Source organism: Varanus komodoensis, unplaced genomic scaffold (genome assembly GCF_004798865.1).
Source record: "Varanus komodoensis strain SLA01 unplaced genomic scaffold, ASM479886v1 scaffold39, whole genome shotgun sequence".
NCBI classification, from domain to species: Eukaryota; Metazoa; Chordata; class Lepidosauria; order Squamata; family Varanidae; genus Varanus; species Varanus komodoensis.
In genome coordinates, this window is record NW_025335922.1 from 161,032 (window position 1) to 178,402 (window position 17,371).

The 17,371-nt window shown below is 43.9% G+C and overlaps 2 protein-coding genes across 4 annotated transcripts in view; one reads left to right on the top strand and one right to left on the bottom strand.

The window, feature by feature from the left end:
* SUN2 (Sad1 and UNC84 domain containing 2) overlaps positions 1 to 17,371 on the top strand; it is a 35,187-nt gene that overhangs the window by 7,776 nt on the left and 10,040 nt on the right. For all 3 annotated transcript variants that reach the window (XM_044441223.1, XM_044441224.1, XM_044441225.1), the window contains 13 exons: positions 659 to 855; positions 2,460 to 2,597; positions 3,924 to 4,019; positions 4,590 to 4,683; positions 5,670 to 5,740; positions 7,529 to 7,650; positions 8,264 to 8,479; positions 9,801 to 9,878; positions 10,787 to 10,830; positions 12,996 to 13,161; positions 14,155 to 14,370; positions 15,029 to 15,113; positions 15,520 to 15,635. In XM_044441223.1, coding sequence (XP_044297158.1) covers positions 659 to 855; positions 2,460 to 2,597; positions 3,924 to 4,019; positions 4,590 to 4,683; positions 5,670 to 5,740; positions 7,529 to 7,650; positions 8,264 to 8,479; positions 9,801 to 9,878; positions 10,787 to 10,830; positions 12,996 to 13,161; positions 14,155 to 14,370; positions 15,029 to 15,113; positions 15,520 to 15,635 — 1,639 coding nt within the window. The remainder of the gene's footprint in view (positions 1 to 658; positions 856 to 2,459; positions 2,598 to 3,923; positions 4,020 to 4,589; positions 4,684 to 5,669; positions 5,741 to 7,528; positions 7,651 to 8,263; positions 8,480 to 9,800; positions 9,879 to 10,786; positions 10,831 to 12,995; positions 13,162 to 14,154; positions 14,371 to 15,028; positions 15,114 to 15,519; positions 15,636 to 17,371) is intronic.
* GTPBP1 (GTP binding protein 1) overlaps positions 5,620 to 17,371 on the bottom strand; it is a 44,411-nt gene continuing 32,659 nt past the window's right edge. Inside the window, exon 12 of the mRNA XM_044441227.1 lies at positions 5,620 to 5,830. Within this exon, the coding sequence (XP_044297162.1) occupies positions 5,783 to 5,830 (48 nt within the window). The 3' untranslated portion in view covers positions 5,620 to 5,782. The remainder of the gene's footprint in view (positions 5,831 to 17,371) is intronic.

The following is a 17,371-nucleotide window of genomic DNA, read 5'->3' on the forward strand; positions in this document are numbered from 1 at the left end:
GAGCAGAATGGAATACAAATGTAACATGCAAATAAGACTTAGTGACTTTGTGATCCCATTTTTATCCTATACTTTCTCCAATGTCCACATGTTTTTTCTTTCTCCTTGCATCCTTTCAACAGGCCTGCATGTGTCCAGGTTCACTTAGGGTACTATTCTATGCTTGTTTAGACAGAAAAACATCTACAGCTCTCAGCATGCCCCAGCCGTGAAGCTTATTAAGGCCCCCTTCCTATCTAAATGTGCATAGTATTGTGCCCTTAGTAAGGTTCATGGGTGGGCACGAAGGTCACCCTGCATCTCCTTGGTCTGTTCTAAAACTTAGCAACCGATTGCACGACACTCAGTCTCCTTGTACAGTGCAAAATTAGCTCTGCTTCTAGACATGCAGTAGTTACTTGAAATAACCTTATAAAAGCTTCCTTTCTCCCCTCCTCTTTTTTCTCTCACTCATTCAGTTCAACTCCTGGGTATTTGGAGCTCATTATTAGCCTGTTATCCAGTAGCGCGCGCGCTCACTCGCTCGCTCGCTCGCTCTCTCTCTCTCTCTCTCTCTCTCTGTGTGTGTGTGTGTGTGTACATACACATGTGAACCCTGCTCTTTCCTTATATATTGTCTCATCATTATGCCAGCTTATTCCTGTTTCTTCCTTTGCAGTCGGATTCTGAGAAGGAAATCCAGCAGCATGAAGCGCCTCTCTCCAGCCCCTAGCCTGGGGACCGGTCCCACCACCCACACCACCTCCTACTTCAGCGAGTCTGTGGTCAGGGAATCTTACCTGGATGATGGCAGAGGACTTTCTGTTAAAAGCAGCACTGCCTTGGGTGATCCACTGGACAGCAGTTCTTACTGGAGTGAGTATTTCTCTCTGTATATGCTGTAGTTAGATATGGGAAAACCTATAGCTCCTATCACTCCAGACCACTGGCCATCCTGGATGGGTCTGATGAGACTTAGAATCCAGCAACATCTGGAGGTCCACAGGATCTCTAACCTCTAGAAGTTCTGCATAATCACTCAGCATGCTCCCTATCTGGTATTACTTATACTACAATTATTACCTCTACTCTGCCCTCACAATTTCGTTTGGTTAGAATAATGCAGTATTTTGCCTGCCTCAATATAATGGAAGAATAAGCCATATGTTGTGCAGTTTTATGACACTTTTGAGCCAAGGCCTCCAAAGTGGCAAGAAGACACAAATGCATAATAGACGCACTTCCAGCCAGTTATCGGTATATATAATGCCAACTCATTGATCTTCCTTCCTTCCTTCCTTCCTTCCTTCCCTCCCCCCGCCCCACCCCACCCCACCCCACTCTCTCACTTTCTGTTTCACACTGATTTTCTGTCTTTCTTCCTGATCATTCTTGCTCTTCTTGGGTGCTTTCAGACTGAAGCCTTCTTGCCGGTGCATGTCCTCCAGTTGCATATTTTAAAAATATCCAGAATTGTTATGGGTTTATCACACTGTAGAAGACATAGCAGTTTGAGTATGAATTTTATTTGTGCCATATCCCACAATATCACATCAATATATGGGTGAAGCAAGATGAAGTGCAGCAACAGCTGCTTTTCTGTCACTTCCCTCTGCCAAGTTTCCCCTTCCCTTTGCTAGCAATTTCCTATTGCCACTCTTTATTGCTTGGTGGGCATGTACACAGGTACATATATTCACCTGTGCACAATCCATTAAAATGTAAGCAAATTTAAAAAGTAACTTCCATGCCACACAGTTATAAATATAGCTGAAGCAGGAAATAGCAAAACATTTGTCTTCCGTTTTTGCACGATCCCAGATCCTTCTGGTTCTATGAAAGCACATTACAATTTGGGACATATTTTTAGCCATGATAGCTCTTACAGCAAAAATGTAGGAAAAAAGTGGCCCAGCTGCGGAGAACGACCACCACAGTGCGTTCATAGAATATGTCCCTCAGTAACATCACAGTGCTTGTCATTACCAAACCCTCAGCAAAAGGCTGAAAACTTATGATGACAAATATCCACACCCCTTAATGTTTATGGTATCATTGTGCACCTTAGAAAATTTGATTTTCCAGACAATGGTAAAAGGTAGGAGATACTGGGGTGGGGGGAGCAGAAGTATGGGATGACTACAAGATAATAACAGCATCATGTGGAAACTCCCCCCCCCCCATAAAATCCTATGAACAAGGCAAGTTGACAGTATGTTCAAAACCATGCCTGAAAACATGCTTTTTCTGTCTTCTCCACCTGGTGGGATGCTAAGGAAGGAGAGGCTGTTCTTGCAAGAGATCTGAATTGATCAGTTATTGGGGTCTTTTGAAATCTGGCCAAGAGTCACATGCTGTCAGGTTGAGGGCCACAGGTTGCTCACAACTGTTGTATGCACCATTGAGAAGAGGTACACAAGAATTTTTGAGCTTGCTTCTAAAAATGGTTTGTGTTTCTAAAGAGAGTTTGTTTATGACAGGTGAGGAGTTTTCAAGAAGAAGAAGAGGCATTGGAGGAAGCACAGAATCCAGTAAAAAAATTAATGGACTGGCAGAAAGGAAGATATATGACACCTATGCATCTTCATCTGGTTACTCCTCTGAGGATGACTACACAGGTATGGAAGTGTTCTTTCTGTGAGGTTCCACCCAGCAGACAAAGATTCAGGCTATGGCTGATGTTGTTTTGTGCTGAAGGTTCTGCTTCATAGCTTGAATGGGAGGAAAAAGCTACTAGAATCTTCTCACACCCAATCCTGTTGTATGCATGGGATGAAGGAAGATGTAATAGGTTAACAGTGGTCCCAGCAGATCCTTTAGCTGCAGTATTCGAAATCCAGCTTCAAAATGTGACTTGCACAAATACATATTTACAAGTCACCCTCTGGTTCTGGCATCAGTCTAGCTCTTTCCTATCACATTTTAGGAAGGCTATTTTCCTTGTTTTAATAAAGGTAGCTTTTAAAAAGTGATTTGACTTGTATGTGTTTATTTTATGAATGCTTATCTTCCACCTTACTTTTTAAAAATACAAATGTTAAGGCAGTTGCAAAATTGATCAGGGAGCATGGAGATATTAGTGATGCTGTAACCATTAAATAGGTACCCACCCTCTACAGCTGACTTTGCTCTAGTTCAGACTGACCTGCTTAGACAGAACTAGCCAACTCTGTTGTTCAGTGCTTGCCCGGGGTGGGAAAAAAGTATGTTTGTTCTGAACACAGTGAGGTCAATAGTCTTTACTTGCAGACCCATCTTTGACCTGGACTTGTAACAAAGGAGGGACTAAAGAATCTAGATGAAGGGCTAAGAAACATGGTGGCACCTGCTTTTCTAATCGGGTTAGGCCATCCTATGGTTACCAGGGCAAAACAAAAAAAAAAGGAAACATAGCTGTAATGTTAATCTGTTTTCTAGTTTGGTTACTTACAAATCAGTGGGGAAGGAAAACCAGTGTACAGGATGCATCATGTTTCTGAAGAGAGAAAATAAAGAGATGCAAAAAGCCTATGGAAAAAAATAACAGGTGTCACCTTTGGCATTTTTAATCGGTTCAACGTGTGGTTGGAACCAAAGCCATTATTTTATCTCTAGTTAGGAGATGACAGAGCAACAATAGTCCCTATATAGGACAATTGGTGCAATTTATACATAAATACATAAATAACATTTATGTTATTTTTAAATAAATGAAAATTCTTCCTCTTTCTGAACTAGTCAATATTTACATCCAATCTTGATTAGAACAAGGTGGGTGGTTCCATAAATCTAGCAATCCCCTATGCCATTTTGAGCACTAAATGAATAGACTCAAGAAGAAATTTGGCCTTTACTTTTGTTCAGTGTGTGTGCGCGTGTGTGTGAGAGAGAGAGGTGTGGGGAGGGAGGGAGAAGGAGGAGAATAATGTTATTTTTGCTGACAATCTTTACTTTGTTTCCTGAAGGTAACACTTACTTGGACCAGAACTCTTCAGGTTCTGGGTTTAGGAATGCACTCTCCAAAGCAGGTTCTCTTCTGTGGCTGGTGCTTACATCACCAGGTAAATGGAAAATCAATCAATATTTTATTCACAGGATTGGATTAACATTACACAATGCAGCAATATCACAGCATGTTATCTATACTATGAACTTCTGTTGTTCTACTCTAGTCTAATTCCAGGCTAATCCTGGAAATTGTAGCTTTTGGGGGTAGCTTAGAGAGAAAGGTGTTAGAGGGACTGCCCTTCTCACAGACCTACAGTCTTCATACAATCAATTTGTCAGAAGTGCAGACACAGTGGAAAAATTGATGATTGAGGAAAAAGAAACTCCTTGACTTGGGAGGTTTAAATGTTCTCCTAAAGGTTTCTGAGCATTTGCTGTTTTTGCTGTCAAAGTTGCCTATGTGGCAAAGGAATAGAGAAGGACTTCCCACAGGCTGACTGCTGCGGGAACAGACTGCTGGGCTTGGTAGAGTCTTGGTCTGATTCAGCAAGGCTCTTCTAATGTTCTTAGGACTTCTCTTCAGAGGAAGAGGGGCTTTAAGGTGAACAAAGGGAAGTCGCATTCCAGCACCCTAACTAGATGAATGTTAGTGTTATGTTGGTTTTTGTTTTGGTTTTTTGCAGGGCGGTTCTTTGGATTGTTATACTGGTGGATTGGGACTACGTGGTACCGTCTCACAACTGCAGCTTCTCTCCTGGACGTCTTTGTCTTAACCCGGTCAGTGTGGAAGGGAAATCAGAACAATTCAGACTGTGAATCATGAACTGATCAATTAAGTGTTAATTGGGTGGGAAGCAAATAGTTTAAATTCCTGCAAGGCTGAGCAGGGCTGTGCTACACAGGGCTGCAGTCTTCATGCCACACCCCTGTCCTCGTCCAGGGTGCCTCTTACCAGCTAGAACAGGCCACCAGATGTTTCAGACTTCAACTCCCATTAGCCCCAGGCACCATGAGCCAGAGCTAGTGCTAATCTGCCACTCTCTCTCCCTTGTTTTTCTCAGACAACAATACCACAATATGTACCATTATATCATCCTGCTGTGTATTTCCCTGTGTCCTCTTGCCAGCAGTGCATTGCTGGACTGGGGAGACCCACATCCTGGTGCGCACCACAACTTGGGGTAAAAAGGCAATGGTCGCAGCGCTGCTTCTCTCATAATGGGGGTGCAGAACTTGCAAGGCTCCCAATCTGGGTGCCAGGGGTTTCCCGAAGGCTGTGCCCTTCCCACAGCTGGAGAACACTTGTAGTCACCTTGCCCCCCTCCCCATCCCAAAAGGTTGAAATAGCTCTCCTAAACTTAGGTTCCTGGCCTTGAGCCTTCCCTAATGAATGGGGCCCCCAGAGCTCACCTGCAATGGAATTATTCCTTCAGGCTGAACGAGGTGCTCCTCCCTTGCTTTGGTGGGTTCTGTCTTCAGGGGACTGCATTGATGCCTATCATCCAGTAGTGCTACTAGCCAGTATCCATTAGTGGCTAATAGCATGCCTGGCTATATGCTGCCTCCTTCACAGAGGTGGCCTGCTTGCATACACCAGTTGCTGAGGAGCTTGGGCAGACAGAGGGCTTTCACCCACCCTGCTGGAGGAATCCTGTGGCAGCTGGTTTGCCGCTGTGCATACAGAGTGCTGGACTAGATGGACCGCGGGTCTGATCCAGCATGGCTTTTCTTATGCTCATACCTGTTTCACTCTTCTTGTGCAGGAGCCATCCATCTCTGAAGAAGCTGCTGCTGTGGCTGCTTCTGCTGCTCTTCCTCACTGCTATTGGTTATGGTGAGTTTGGAGTTCTGAAAGTCTCCTCTGCAGTGGTGTGCCTTACATCCTTTTCCTGTGTCCCCCTGCAAAGTGCAGGGTGAAGCTAACCTGAGAAGGGAGACACTGCGTGTTACCATTAGTCCCCTGATCCTTTTTGCCAGACCGTAAGTGAGCATATATCTGTTTATAATGTGTGGTTCCTCCCTGAGTTCCCTAGAAGAAGAGAAATATACAAATAAAGTAAATAAGAATGGCTGTGCAGGATCAGACCAGCATGCATTTAGTCCAGCTTTCTTTTTTCAATGGTGGCTAGCAGATGCCTTTGTGCTTTATCCCCTGCATCTGGCCATCAGATGTATACTTCCACTGAAAAGGGAAGTTCTATTTGTTGTGGTTGTTGTTGTTTTAAAAGATTTGTAACCTGCCTTTCAGGGCACAGTAGCCTCATACAGTGGCTTTGTTGTTGTTTAGTTGCAAAGTCATGTCCGACTCTTCACAGCCTAGTGGAAAACATTCCTTCAGATTCTTCTGTCCTCCACCATCCCCCAGAGTCCACCCAACCCCACACCCACCTCCCCAGTAACCCCCTCCAGCCACCTCAACTCTGTTGTCCCCTTCTTTTACTTTCAATCATTTCCAGCATCAGGGTCCTCTCCAGTGAGTCCTTCCTTCTCATTAGGTGGCCAGAATATTTGAGCTTCATCTTCAGGATCTGTCCTTCTAAAGAGTAGTCAGGGTTGATTTCCTTTAGGACTAACTGATTCGATTTCTTTCCCATCCAAGGGATTCTCAGGAGTCTTCCCCAACACCACAATTCAAAAGCATCAATTCTTCAGCGCTCAGCCTTCCTTATGGTCAATTAGTGGCTTACAGGATTACAAAGCCATCAGCACACCAGGATTTTTAAGCACAAAATGCAGGCTGTCTTCAGGGTGTTGTTGCTGCTATGATATTGATGCTGATGATACAGGTGATGGCGATGGCCTTGCTTTTACATCCTGCTTTTTTGCTCTTGTGAGCAACCCAAGGCAGCTTACATGTTTTCATGTTATCCTCGCAACAGCAACCTTCCGAGGAAGGTGAGACTGACAGTAGGTGACTGGCCCAAAGTAACCCAGGGAGCTTCATGACCAAGTAGGGACTAGACCCTGGATTTCTCAGGTGCCCAGTTCAATGCTCTAGCCCTCTCACCAGCTCTCAGTGATGAGGCCATGCGTATCTCCCTGTGTAGGGCATTCAGAGCTGTGGGATCATCACTGCATGCCTTTCTTCTACCAGCTTGGTGGTTTATTTAGCTTGGATAGTTAGTGGATAGCTAGCCATATCCTCATTAACTTGTTTTATCTCTTCTCATTAAGGTCACCTTTATATGACAAGCCTGCAGTTACATGGTAGCACACAAGGTTCGGCATCTAACATGCATTGTTAGGGATAGGCAGAAAGCTGAGCTCCAGACATTCAGAACTTCAGCTCCCAGGTGCCCCTGTCAGTTTGACTAATGGTCAAGAATGTTGGGAGTTGTAGTCAGAAACATGTGCTGATCTACTTTCTGCCCAATGCATCTATTACATCTTTCTATCATAATTCCTTTTTATGTTATGTCACTTTGTGCAGGCAAGGCCTCATAAGCAGCAGAATGAATCATTGAAAGAATGAATTTAGTGGACGATTTTGAGTTTTAGTGTTATGGGAGTACTATATCAATTTCTCTGGGAAAAGCCTGCCTGCCCGCCCGCCTGCACTCTTTTGTGGAGTCTGCTGATGTATACTCTGAAATTAACTTTAAACTCTTCTCACAAATGCTAGGTGCCTGGTATTTCTACCCCTTTGGGCTCCATCCCTCTATGCTTTCTTGGGGATCTGTGAAGATGTCCCCTCCTGTTACCAAGAAACAACATGAAGCAGGGGAGCTCGCTGAATTTTCTGAGGTGAGTACTGACTGGATCTTGGGAGTGCGAGATTAGAGGATAATGACTCATGTGTTTCACTGTTGGATGTGAACTCTTGCTGAACTGCAGCTTAAGCTGAGGAGAGACTTTCTAAGGCAGCCTTCCCCAACCTGGTGCCCTCCTGTGTCGAATGGCAACTCCCATGGGCACCACTGGAGGGTTCCAAGTTGAGGAAGCCTATTCTAAGTGGAAAAGGCTATTCCAAGCTTCTTCATCTGTGTTGTGAACCTCAGCTTTGCAGCTAGTGTTGCAGACCTATGTATTAGCAAGCGGAACCTCTACTGCCAAATTTCTTACCATAGAGTGCTGCTGTTACACAGTGGCTAGAGAGACTGAACAGTCAATCAGCAGATCACAGATTCAAATCTCTCCTTTGCCCTGAACTCATTAGATGGCCTTATTTCGGTTTTGGCCTTGCCATCTTTGCCTTTGGCTACACCCATTATCACAAGAGCTTCTGCATAATGAAATTTGACCCTTAGGCTGAAAGAGGTTCAGCACTGTCAGTCCTGGAAGTCCCAGAACTATGTGTGAGAATAACCTCATGGGTCTCTTTTCCTCCCTTTCATTCTTACTGTCTCTGGATTAAAAGGCCCAGCAGCAGGTGTTGTCCCGGCTCCAGGCCCTGGAGAAACGTTTGGAGAACCTGGAAGCTGCTGCATCAGTGCTGCAGCTCCAGAGAGGAACAGCAACAGAGGGAACCACTCTGTCACATGATGATATCCTGGCACTGCTGGACGGGCTGATGAGGCAACGAGAGACCGCCATGAGAGAGAAGTTCCATGCAGAGTCAGACCTTCATCTCCAGGTTGGCTACATACAGGGAATGGAGGGAGACCTCTTGATATTAAGGTGGAGGAGGCAAGATTGTAGAGTGGCAAGCCTGAAGCATTGCTAATGGGTGCAAGGAATTGCTTTCAGTGTTTGATCTCTGGTTTTGAAAGCTCTGTTTCTGCCTTCCCCAACCTGGTACCCTCCAGATGTGTTAGACCGCAGTTCCCATAATTGACTGGACTAACTAGGAATTGGTCCCACACATCCAAATTGCTATCCTGGCTGGGAATTGTGAGGTTTTTAATTGCCATTCTGGCATAGAATGGTGGGAATTGCATGCATATTTTTACTTCAAGCTTTTGTTGCTCCATGTCTGCTTTTGAATGATGTTATAAATGTTTCCTTGCTGGGTCTTTTGGTGTCCACTTTGTTATTTAAATCAGTGGTTTCTCTGACTCTCTAGCTTTGCTGGCCAAAGAAGCCACCATCTGCCACAAAACCCTTGCATGTTGAAGGGGATTCTGGGGAGTGCTCTGGTTGCCCACTCTGGGCCAAACTTCATATGACATTGATTACAACATGCCATTTTCTCATGTCTTTCCATCCCTTCAACCTTTAAAGTAGAGGCTGCAGAGTGACTGATCTAGATCAGGACCATGACAGGAGAGGAAGGCCAGTTCAGGTCCCCTGCTCATTTTTCCAGCTAGAATTGCCCTCCTTTAGTTGCTGTTTGTCCACAAAGTTATCACTGCAACAAGTGGGACCTTTAGGAGAACTGTGGGCAGGGAAACTGCTTTGAGGGATGGGGAGAGGGAAGAGTTTGAAAATCATAGAGTTTGGAGCATGCAGCAAAATGCTGTAGTGTGAAATTCTCTTGTTCTGTATTCTGGTTAGCCAGCCATGCCTTCCAGCATAAGACTCTATTCTGTATCCTGTTGTCTGCTTCCCCATTCCCCTCAACAATCATTTAGTATCCCAAAGTCTCTGAGCATGCTCAGTCACCACTAGGTTGCTTTGGCAGTCCTGTTAGGGTCCTGTTTCGGAAGATGTCTTGTACTACTGCAAGCTTGGGGTTTCCTGACCTTGCTGATGGGACCTTGTACAGCAGAGGTGCTGCTTTGGCTATGCAGTGTGTGTCTGCATTTCCTTATGGCATCAATTAATTGATCAGTTCAACAGCACACTGTTAAACTTTTGTAAACCTTTAAGGGTGCAGTCATATCCATGATTAGACAGAGAAATGGCCTGCAACTCTTAGCATTTCCCAACCTGGAAGTTGTAGGCCATCTTTCTGCTTAAACATGAATGGGATTTTTTCAAGGTATATGCCACTTCTTATCTCTGTTCCTGTACAGGGTGAGTTGGATCTTTTACGAACCCAATGGAAGAAGGATTTCGACCATTTCCTGAACAAAGTCTCCCAGGATAGTGAGGTAAAACCAGGACACTTTTTTAAAAAAAGGAAAGGCTTCCAGTGTTGAAACAATGTGAAACGAATTTCTTCTGTAGCTTAACTATGTCCCCTCATTTTCAATCCAAATCAAACATGATCTTCTCATATAATAAATAAATCTATTCTCACCCTGCTCTTTGAAGATGGCTCAAACGATTGCTTTCACTGAATATGCTTTCTCCCATGCTTTAATCCAGGGGTCGGTAACTTGTGACCCTTTAGAAACTACTGGAGTGCAGCTTCCATCAGCCCTAGCCAGCATATCCAGTGGTGAGGATGCATAGGAGTCATAGGCCAAAACATCTGTTGGGTCACTCATTTTCCATTCTTGCATAATTCAGATATTTATTAAAACAAGCAAGTGTTGGACATGTCCCATCTGCCCTAGAACTGATCGATGTTTCTAGTCAAATTTTAGCACCTTGTTTTCAGGTTTCAGGATATTTTTTGCTTAACCTCTTCTTTCTTGCAAAATTGCATGAGGTTGATCATGGTTATTCTTGTTTCACAGATGATTACTGAGGCCAAGGGAGAGTGAATTGCCCCGAATCACCCTATAACCTATTGGCTGAGCTGAGTTTTGAATTCAGGTCTGCCAGCCAAGTACAAGCCCTTGTGGCATGCACATGCTGTTATACAGAACTTTCCAAAAATAAACCCAGGTATAAGAAAACTAGTAGTTTTCAGAAATGTTTTGATTGATCCTAAAAAACGAATGGGTCCCAGTGAAGATCTGTCTTAAGATCTGTCCAGCCATCTGTTGCTGTAGTTTATTTCTGTTCCTCCAATTCTAGATACTCACCCAATGACATCCTTTCTACTGTGTATAACTAGTGGATGTTATCCTACTCTGTTTTCTTGTCCCAACCACTGCTTTTGTTCCCTTAGGAGGCAGAGGCCAGAATGCTGCAAATGACGGCACAATGGCAAAGGTAACACGAACGTCTCCAGCAAGATGACACTTATGGGAAGGGAGGGAACACAAGTATTTGGGGGATTGTTCTTTGAGAAATAGAACTATCAAAAAGTGATGGTTGTATCCATTCCAAGACAGATTCTTGCTGTCAGTGCTGTTCATAATTTAAAGCCTTTTAACTAGAGATGTTGCTGACAAATAATGGGCTTGAGAGGCCATCAGGACACGTGATGTAGAGGAAACTGAAATGTTGCACTGCTGCCTGAGGGATCCTTTGCTTAGATCAGGGGCATGCAGGATGTTGGTTGAAATCTACTGTTAGCTTTCTGGGTGATCTGAGGTTGATCAGCAAGAGTTTCTGGCTCCTGGTTTTTTAGTGAGTGAACTGTGTAGTCAGTTGTGGTTGAGGAATGCAGCCTTTTCCTGAATTCAGAGTGCTTGATCTCTATCACTTGATTCTAGTTGGTGGACCTTGGGGCTCAAGTGAAGACCAACAAAATTTTTGCGAGCTTGCAATGTGCCCACCCCAGCTTAGGCAAAACACAGTTTTTTTCAGCATTGCAAAAATAAACGTGTCAAAACAGTATGAACCAATTCAGAACATCTTTTTTAAAAGTGTGTTTTCTTCAGTTGCTTGCAAAGGAAGCTCATACATGTTTCATATATATTCGTTTGGTTTGCACATCACTACTTCTCTGAATCCATTTACCTTTTCCACCATTGTGCTTGAATAATTTCTTCCTACCCAAGTCATGCTACAGTCTTTATGATCAACTGGGAACCATGTGCAATTTTTAAATAGCAGAGATAAGTTACTTAAAGAGCTATACTCAGTGGCTAACCCACAACCTTCCTCTAAAGTAGAAGCATAAAAGGTAGTTACCTCTAAATGTTTGTTTATGCATTTTTACACCGCTCTCCTACAGAAAAGAGCTCCTATGGGCAGTTCACATTAAATCAGTAATAAGGCAGTTTTTTGATACTGAGATTGTCAGAATTCAATATCCTGGGCCAGATATGAGATACAAACATGCAAACTACACAGTTTAGATTGGACAGTCTGGTGTCACTTTGGCTTTATTTAGTGGAAGCCTCATTTTTTAAGAGCCTGAGCAGAGGACCAGTGATTAAGCTCCTGAGTTGTATATCAGGATCAATAAGGACAGGTGCCAAGTCCTCCATCTAGGAAAAATAAATGCATTGATACAAGATGGGGAATATGTGGCTCAACAGAACTGAAAAAGAAAAGATCTGTGGATAATAGGCTAAACATGAGCCAAGAATGCAATGCAGCCACCAAAAGGGCAAATGCTATTTTGGGATGCATTAACAGAAGTATTATTTCCAAATCTCAAGAAGAATTCCTCTACACTCCTCACTAGTCAGACCTCATCTGGAATACTGTGTTCAGTTCTGGGCACCAAGATTTAAGAAAGATGCATAAAAAATAAAAAGGCCAACAAAAGAGGAGGGCAGCAAAAATGACCTAGGGTTTGGAAACACTGCCCTATGAGGAGAGATTGAGAGAACTGGGCATGTTCAGACTTGAGAAGAAAAGAGTGAGCGGAGATATGATATTTTATTTATTTATTTATTTATTTTTATTTTTCAATTTATATCCTGCCTTTTTCCTCAAAGGACTCAAGGCAGCTTACATCATTCTCCTCCTCCATCTTATCCCCACAACAACCCTGTGAGGTAGGTTGGGCTGGGAGTCTGTGACTGGCCCAAAGTCACCCAGTTGGCTCCATGGCCGAGTGGGGACTAGAACCCAGATCGTCTGAGTTCCAGTCCCATGCTCTTAACCACTACACCACACTGGCTCTCTAATCCCTCTATAAGTACCTCAAAGGCTGTCACAAAGAGGAGGGTCAAGATCTCTTCTAGCTGATGCCAGTGTGTAGGTCACAGAATAATCCATTCAAGCTGCGACAACCCAGATTCAGGCTAGACATCAAGAAAAGCTTCCTCACTGTCAGAGCAATAGTACAGTGTAACCAGCTACCTAGAGAGGTGGTGGGCTCTCCACTAGAGACATTCAGAAGAAACTGGACAGCCATCTGAGTGGGATGGTGTAACTTGGCGTCCTGCAACAGCAGCGGTTGGACCCAATAGTCTTCATGACCCCTTCCAGCTCTACTATTCTATGATCTATGTTTTTGCTTTGTTTTCCATTTGAAGTTCCACCCAAGAAGGTCTAATGGGAAATTTGCGAAAGGAGATGGATGTGCTGGAGGGGAAGCTAGCAGGGCTGAAGAAGGAGTTTGCGATCTTGGTCTCTGATCAGAAGGCTTTGTCAGAAAATATGGAGTCTTTTCCAGGACAGATCAAGGAAATGAGGGAAGATGTAAGTTCCTTACTTCTTTCATTCAATTAGGAAACTTGGATTTTCCCCCCTAATATAGCACAGCCAGACTGTGGAGTCACATTGTGGGCTTTACTGCTTTTAATGCAGGGACTTGGAACTCCTAAAGCAAGGTTGGGGGACCAGTAGCCTTTCACTTGTTGTTGGGCCCCAACTCCCTTCTTCCCTGATAATTAGCCATTATGGCTGGGGTTGATGGGAGCTGGAATTCAACAACATCTGGAAGACCACACATTTCCCACCACGGTCATAAATCACCCTTCACAAGCATCCTCTGAGTGTTCTTTCTCATATGACTTTGCACAATTGAATCACTCAAATATCATTAGGGTAATTCCTAGATTATATATCATTCTTCTGGACATATTTGAACCATACTTGGTATGGTTCAAATGGAGGACTTCTAATGTTAGAGATGAAAGGCATTGTGCTACTATTCAATCTTGCCTTCAGCCCTTTTTGTGGAAAGAAAAAAGATGGAAGAAGCAGTGGGAAATACGAGAGTTACAAGTGAAAGATGCTGCCTTCGAGACCCCTTGTAAAATTCCCCGATTAGGACTTGGTGATGGCACACAAAAAGCACCCAGTGTGCTGTTGGGATGAAGGCAGCGCTGTCACTGCTGTTATTGTTCTGTGTTTATTTTTAATTATCTTTAGTCCACGGAAATAGTTTTGGTCCCTAAATCCAATCAGGAAACATTGCATTTAATTTGCAGAAAAACCCTATTATGAAAAAACCAAAGGAGCCATTTTTCCACAGGCGTGTCTCCTTTCCATGCACCAAACAGATAGTCATAAACCCAGTGCACCTCTGTTACATATCTCTGCCTCATACTGAGAGTCAAACACAGCCCCTAGAAAGAGTAGACAAATCAGTGGAAACCACAGTTTCCATTCCCTGCAACCTACTTACATTCTTATTGTAACCAGGAAAAGTACATTTATCAAACATGATCTTCCCTTCGGTTGTTTTAGGTGGAAATCCAGTTTCCTGTATGGCTTAGCCGATACCTGTCCCAACCTAGAGAAGATGGAGTGGGCCTTCTGTTCCTCCAACGTGAAGAATTGCAGGACCAGCTCCGCAGACTGGAGCAAAAGATCCTCACCAAGATCTCGGAGGACCAGCGGCTGTCCGCACGGGATGTTGGGGTAGTGCTCCAGAGGGAAGGAGTCACAGGAGTAACAGAAGAGGTGTGGATCCACTTACCAGCTGGCCAAAGTGGTTTGTCATAGGCCACTTCTAGAAATGCATTTGGTGTTTGTTGAGCAGGAAATGACAGTGTTGTAATGTGACATCTGTTCTGTTCATCCTTTTTCTGACCCATGCATTGGTGGGACTGATTTGAATCCTAAGTGCTCAGTTTTCTGCCTTGAAAGATCATAATTCTGGGGCAGCTGTTCCCTCACTGGAAGTCTTCCAGAACTCTTAAATTACAACTCCCATAATCTTCAACCAGCATGGCAGGGAAGGTTGCTCAAATCAGTATACTATGCTTACTAGCTATGGGAATGTGGATCTTGCTTATTTTCAGTAAGCCACAGATACTGTTGCGGGAATGAGGCAGGGAGGACTAGCGGAGTTGCAACTTTAATGAGAACTAGAGTGCTCTTTGATGACCCCATGTCCACGGGTGCCAAATCACCAGTCAATGGTGCAGATCCCATATCATGATGGGGCACTGATTTGCTACTGATATACAAGCAACCTATGGATTTGTAGCAACATGGTTGCACCATCGTTCCCAAGGAAGCCTTTTCATTTGTATGGTTGAGCTCTAAATTTGGTGGAATAAAGCATTAGAGTATTAGGAATCCCCTCCTTGTATTCAGAATGTGTGTCTTGTTTCAGCAAGTGCACCACATAGTGGACCAGGCCTTGAAGCGTTTCAGTGAAGATCGTATCGGAATGGTTGATTATGCCCTTGAATCTGGAGGTATGCACACCTGAGGGTCCTATCTTGCCTTTCTGTCCTGGTAACTGTTGAGGTACTAACTGGAAAGTAGCCAGCAATAAAAAGTACAGTATGTTCGCTTATGGCACAATGGGAAGAGACTGGGATGGGGACAGTCTGAGAATCTTCTAATCCATCCTTACAAAACAAGCAAACAGCATCAAGTTTCTAGCCCCTGTGGTGGCAAAGATTAGTCTAACAATTTGGGGTCATTTTCAGCTACAAGTAGTTCAGCTGCAGTTTGGGACTGTCTGGTTGTGCTACTGGGGAATGTCATAGCAGCTTTCTAATCCCTCACCTATTGGATGGTCTGCACATCAGCTCCCTTCCTGTTAAGCCATGATCAAATCAATGTGGTTTGGCTTCACCCATCTTTCTTCCATGCCAGGGGCCAGTGTTATCAGCACCCGATGCTCAGAAACCTACGAGACCAAGACTGCACTGCTGAGTCTATTTGGGATCCCTCTGTGGTACCACTCTCAGTCTCCACGGGTCATTCTCCAGGTATGGATCAAACAAGAATGGAGCCTGCCTTTTTTCCCCACAGTCACCCTATTCTCCTCTGTATGCCTGGCTTAAATCCTTCATATCTCATTCTGTTTATTACCTTTTCATCCAGCACTTTGTCCTAGGAGCTCAAAGTTGCATATAGGGATCATCCCATAACTCAATGTATTTTTTGTATTTTTGTATTTAATGGTAATTTATTATGTGCTATTGTATTTCAATGTATTTTATTGTGTTGTAAGCTGCCCCAAGGCTTCGGCAAGGGGCGGCATAGAAATGTTATAATAATAATAATAAAAAAAATAATATTATCCCCACAGGGTAATGAGGCAGGCTTAAAGAGAGAGAGAGAGTATCTGGCTGAGTAAATATACTCAGGCATAGCAGTTGGTGTCAAGCACAGAGCTGGAGACACTTACATCTGTGCCTGTGCATTGCAGGCACTTTCCAAGCAAAGAACATCTGCACTAGATGGAATTTGTCTTCTTAAGACTCTGTTTTCTCCTTGTGGGCAAAAACAAGAAATATCTGGTGAAAACTCTGAAACCAGACATCTTGGTTGAGGTGTTTTTTTTTGGGGGGGGGGGGCAGATTTGCTGTGCAGACCCAAACTATTGCTTGGCTACGAAGTGTGTTGGGTGGCCCTAGGCAGGTCTAAGCAACAGTGCAGGTTTACAAGTAAGATCTGCAGCAAAATGCTTCCGTGTGGGAGTGCTCCTGCTCAGGATACTCCATGCTGTGCCATTTTCCACTTGGTTTTTCTGTCCCTTTCTCCACAAACATGTTTTGGAGCCGCTGAGCATGTTCAGTCTTTATTGGACTGTTTTGGCGCAGGTTACACCCTTCTGGACAAGTTTTTTCCTAAAACTTGTTTGTACTTCTGCAAACCTTGGGGATCCCTTAAGGCTGCTGGTATGAGCCACCTCTTGTGCAAGGGTGATGCCGTTTTGGCTGTGTGAGCAATGGCATGTACACCCTTAACATCAGAAATTAAGAGGATAATCATGTGTGGTTTAGAAATATCACTCTGAGGGCCTTGGGCTCCACATCACGGGCTGAAACTTAAACAGGATCATGTTACCATTCCTGGAAGCCGCAGGGAGAGAGTGAAAGCATTTGAAATAGTACATGCTGTTTTGGTTAGCATCCCTGTTTTGATTGTAACATGCCATTCCACTGATAACTGCTTGGAAACAGAAGACAAAACATACTCTGTCCTGTTCATTTCCTGATGTAGCAAAGACACTTTTTCCTATGCTGAGATTTGTATAAAAAAATAGTTTCCCCATTATGGTGGATTAGCAGAATAGTTCTATGTTTGTTCAGGATTAAGCTGCATTTTATTTAATGGGACTTACTCCTGTCTAAGGAGCCTAAAACAGCCTTGTTAAGCAAGCCCAGAAAAGTTACTAGTCTGAAAATGATTTCACTGGTCATGGAAGGAGATTGTTGTTATTGTTGTTGTTAGTCGCGAAGTCGTGTCCGACTCATCGCGACCCCATGGACAACATTCCTCCAGGCCTTCCTGTCCTCCACCATCCCCCGGAGTCCACTTAAGCTGACACCAACTGCTTCAGTGACTCCATCTAGCCACCTCATCCTCTGCCATCCCCTTCTTCTTTTGCCATCTATTGTTCCCATTAGGGAAGGAGATAATCTGCTTTTCTCTCCTCACTGAAGAAGAGAAGAAACTGCTTCCTCCAAGACCGGCACAGAAGTACTGACTGTTAGGA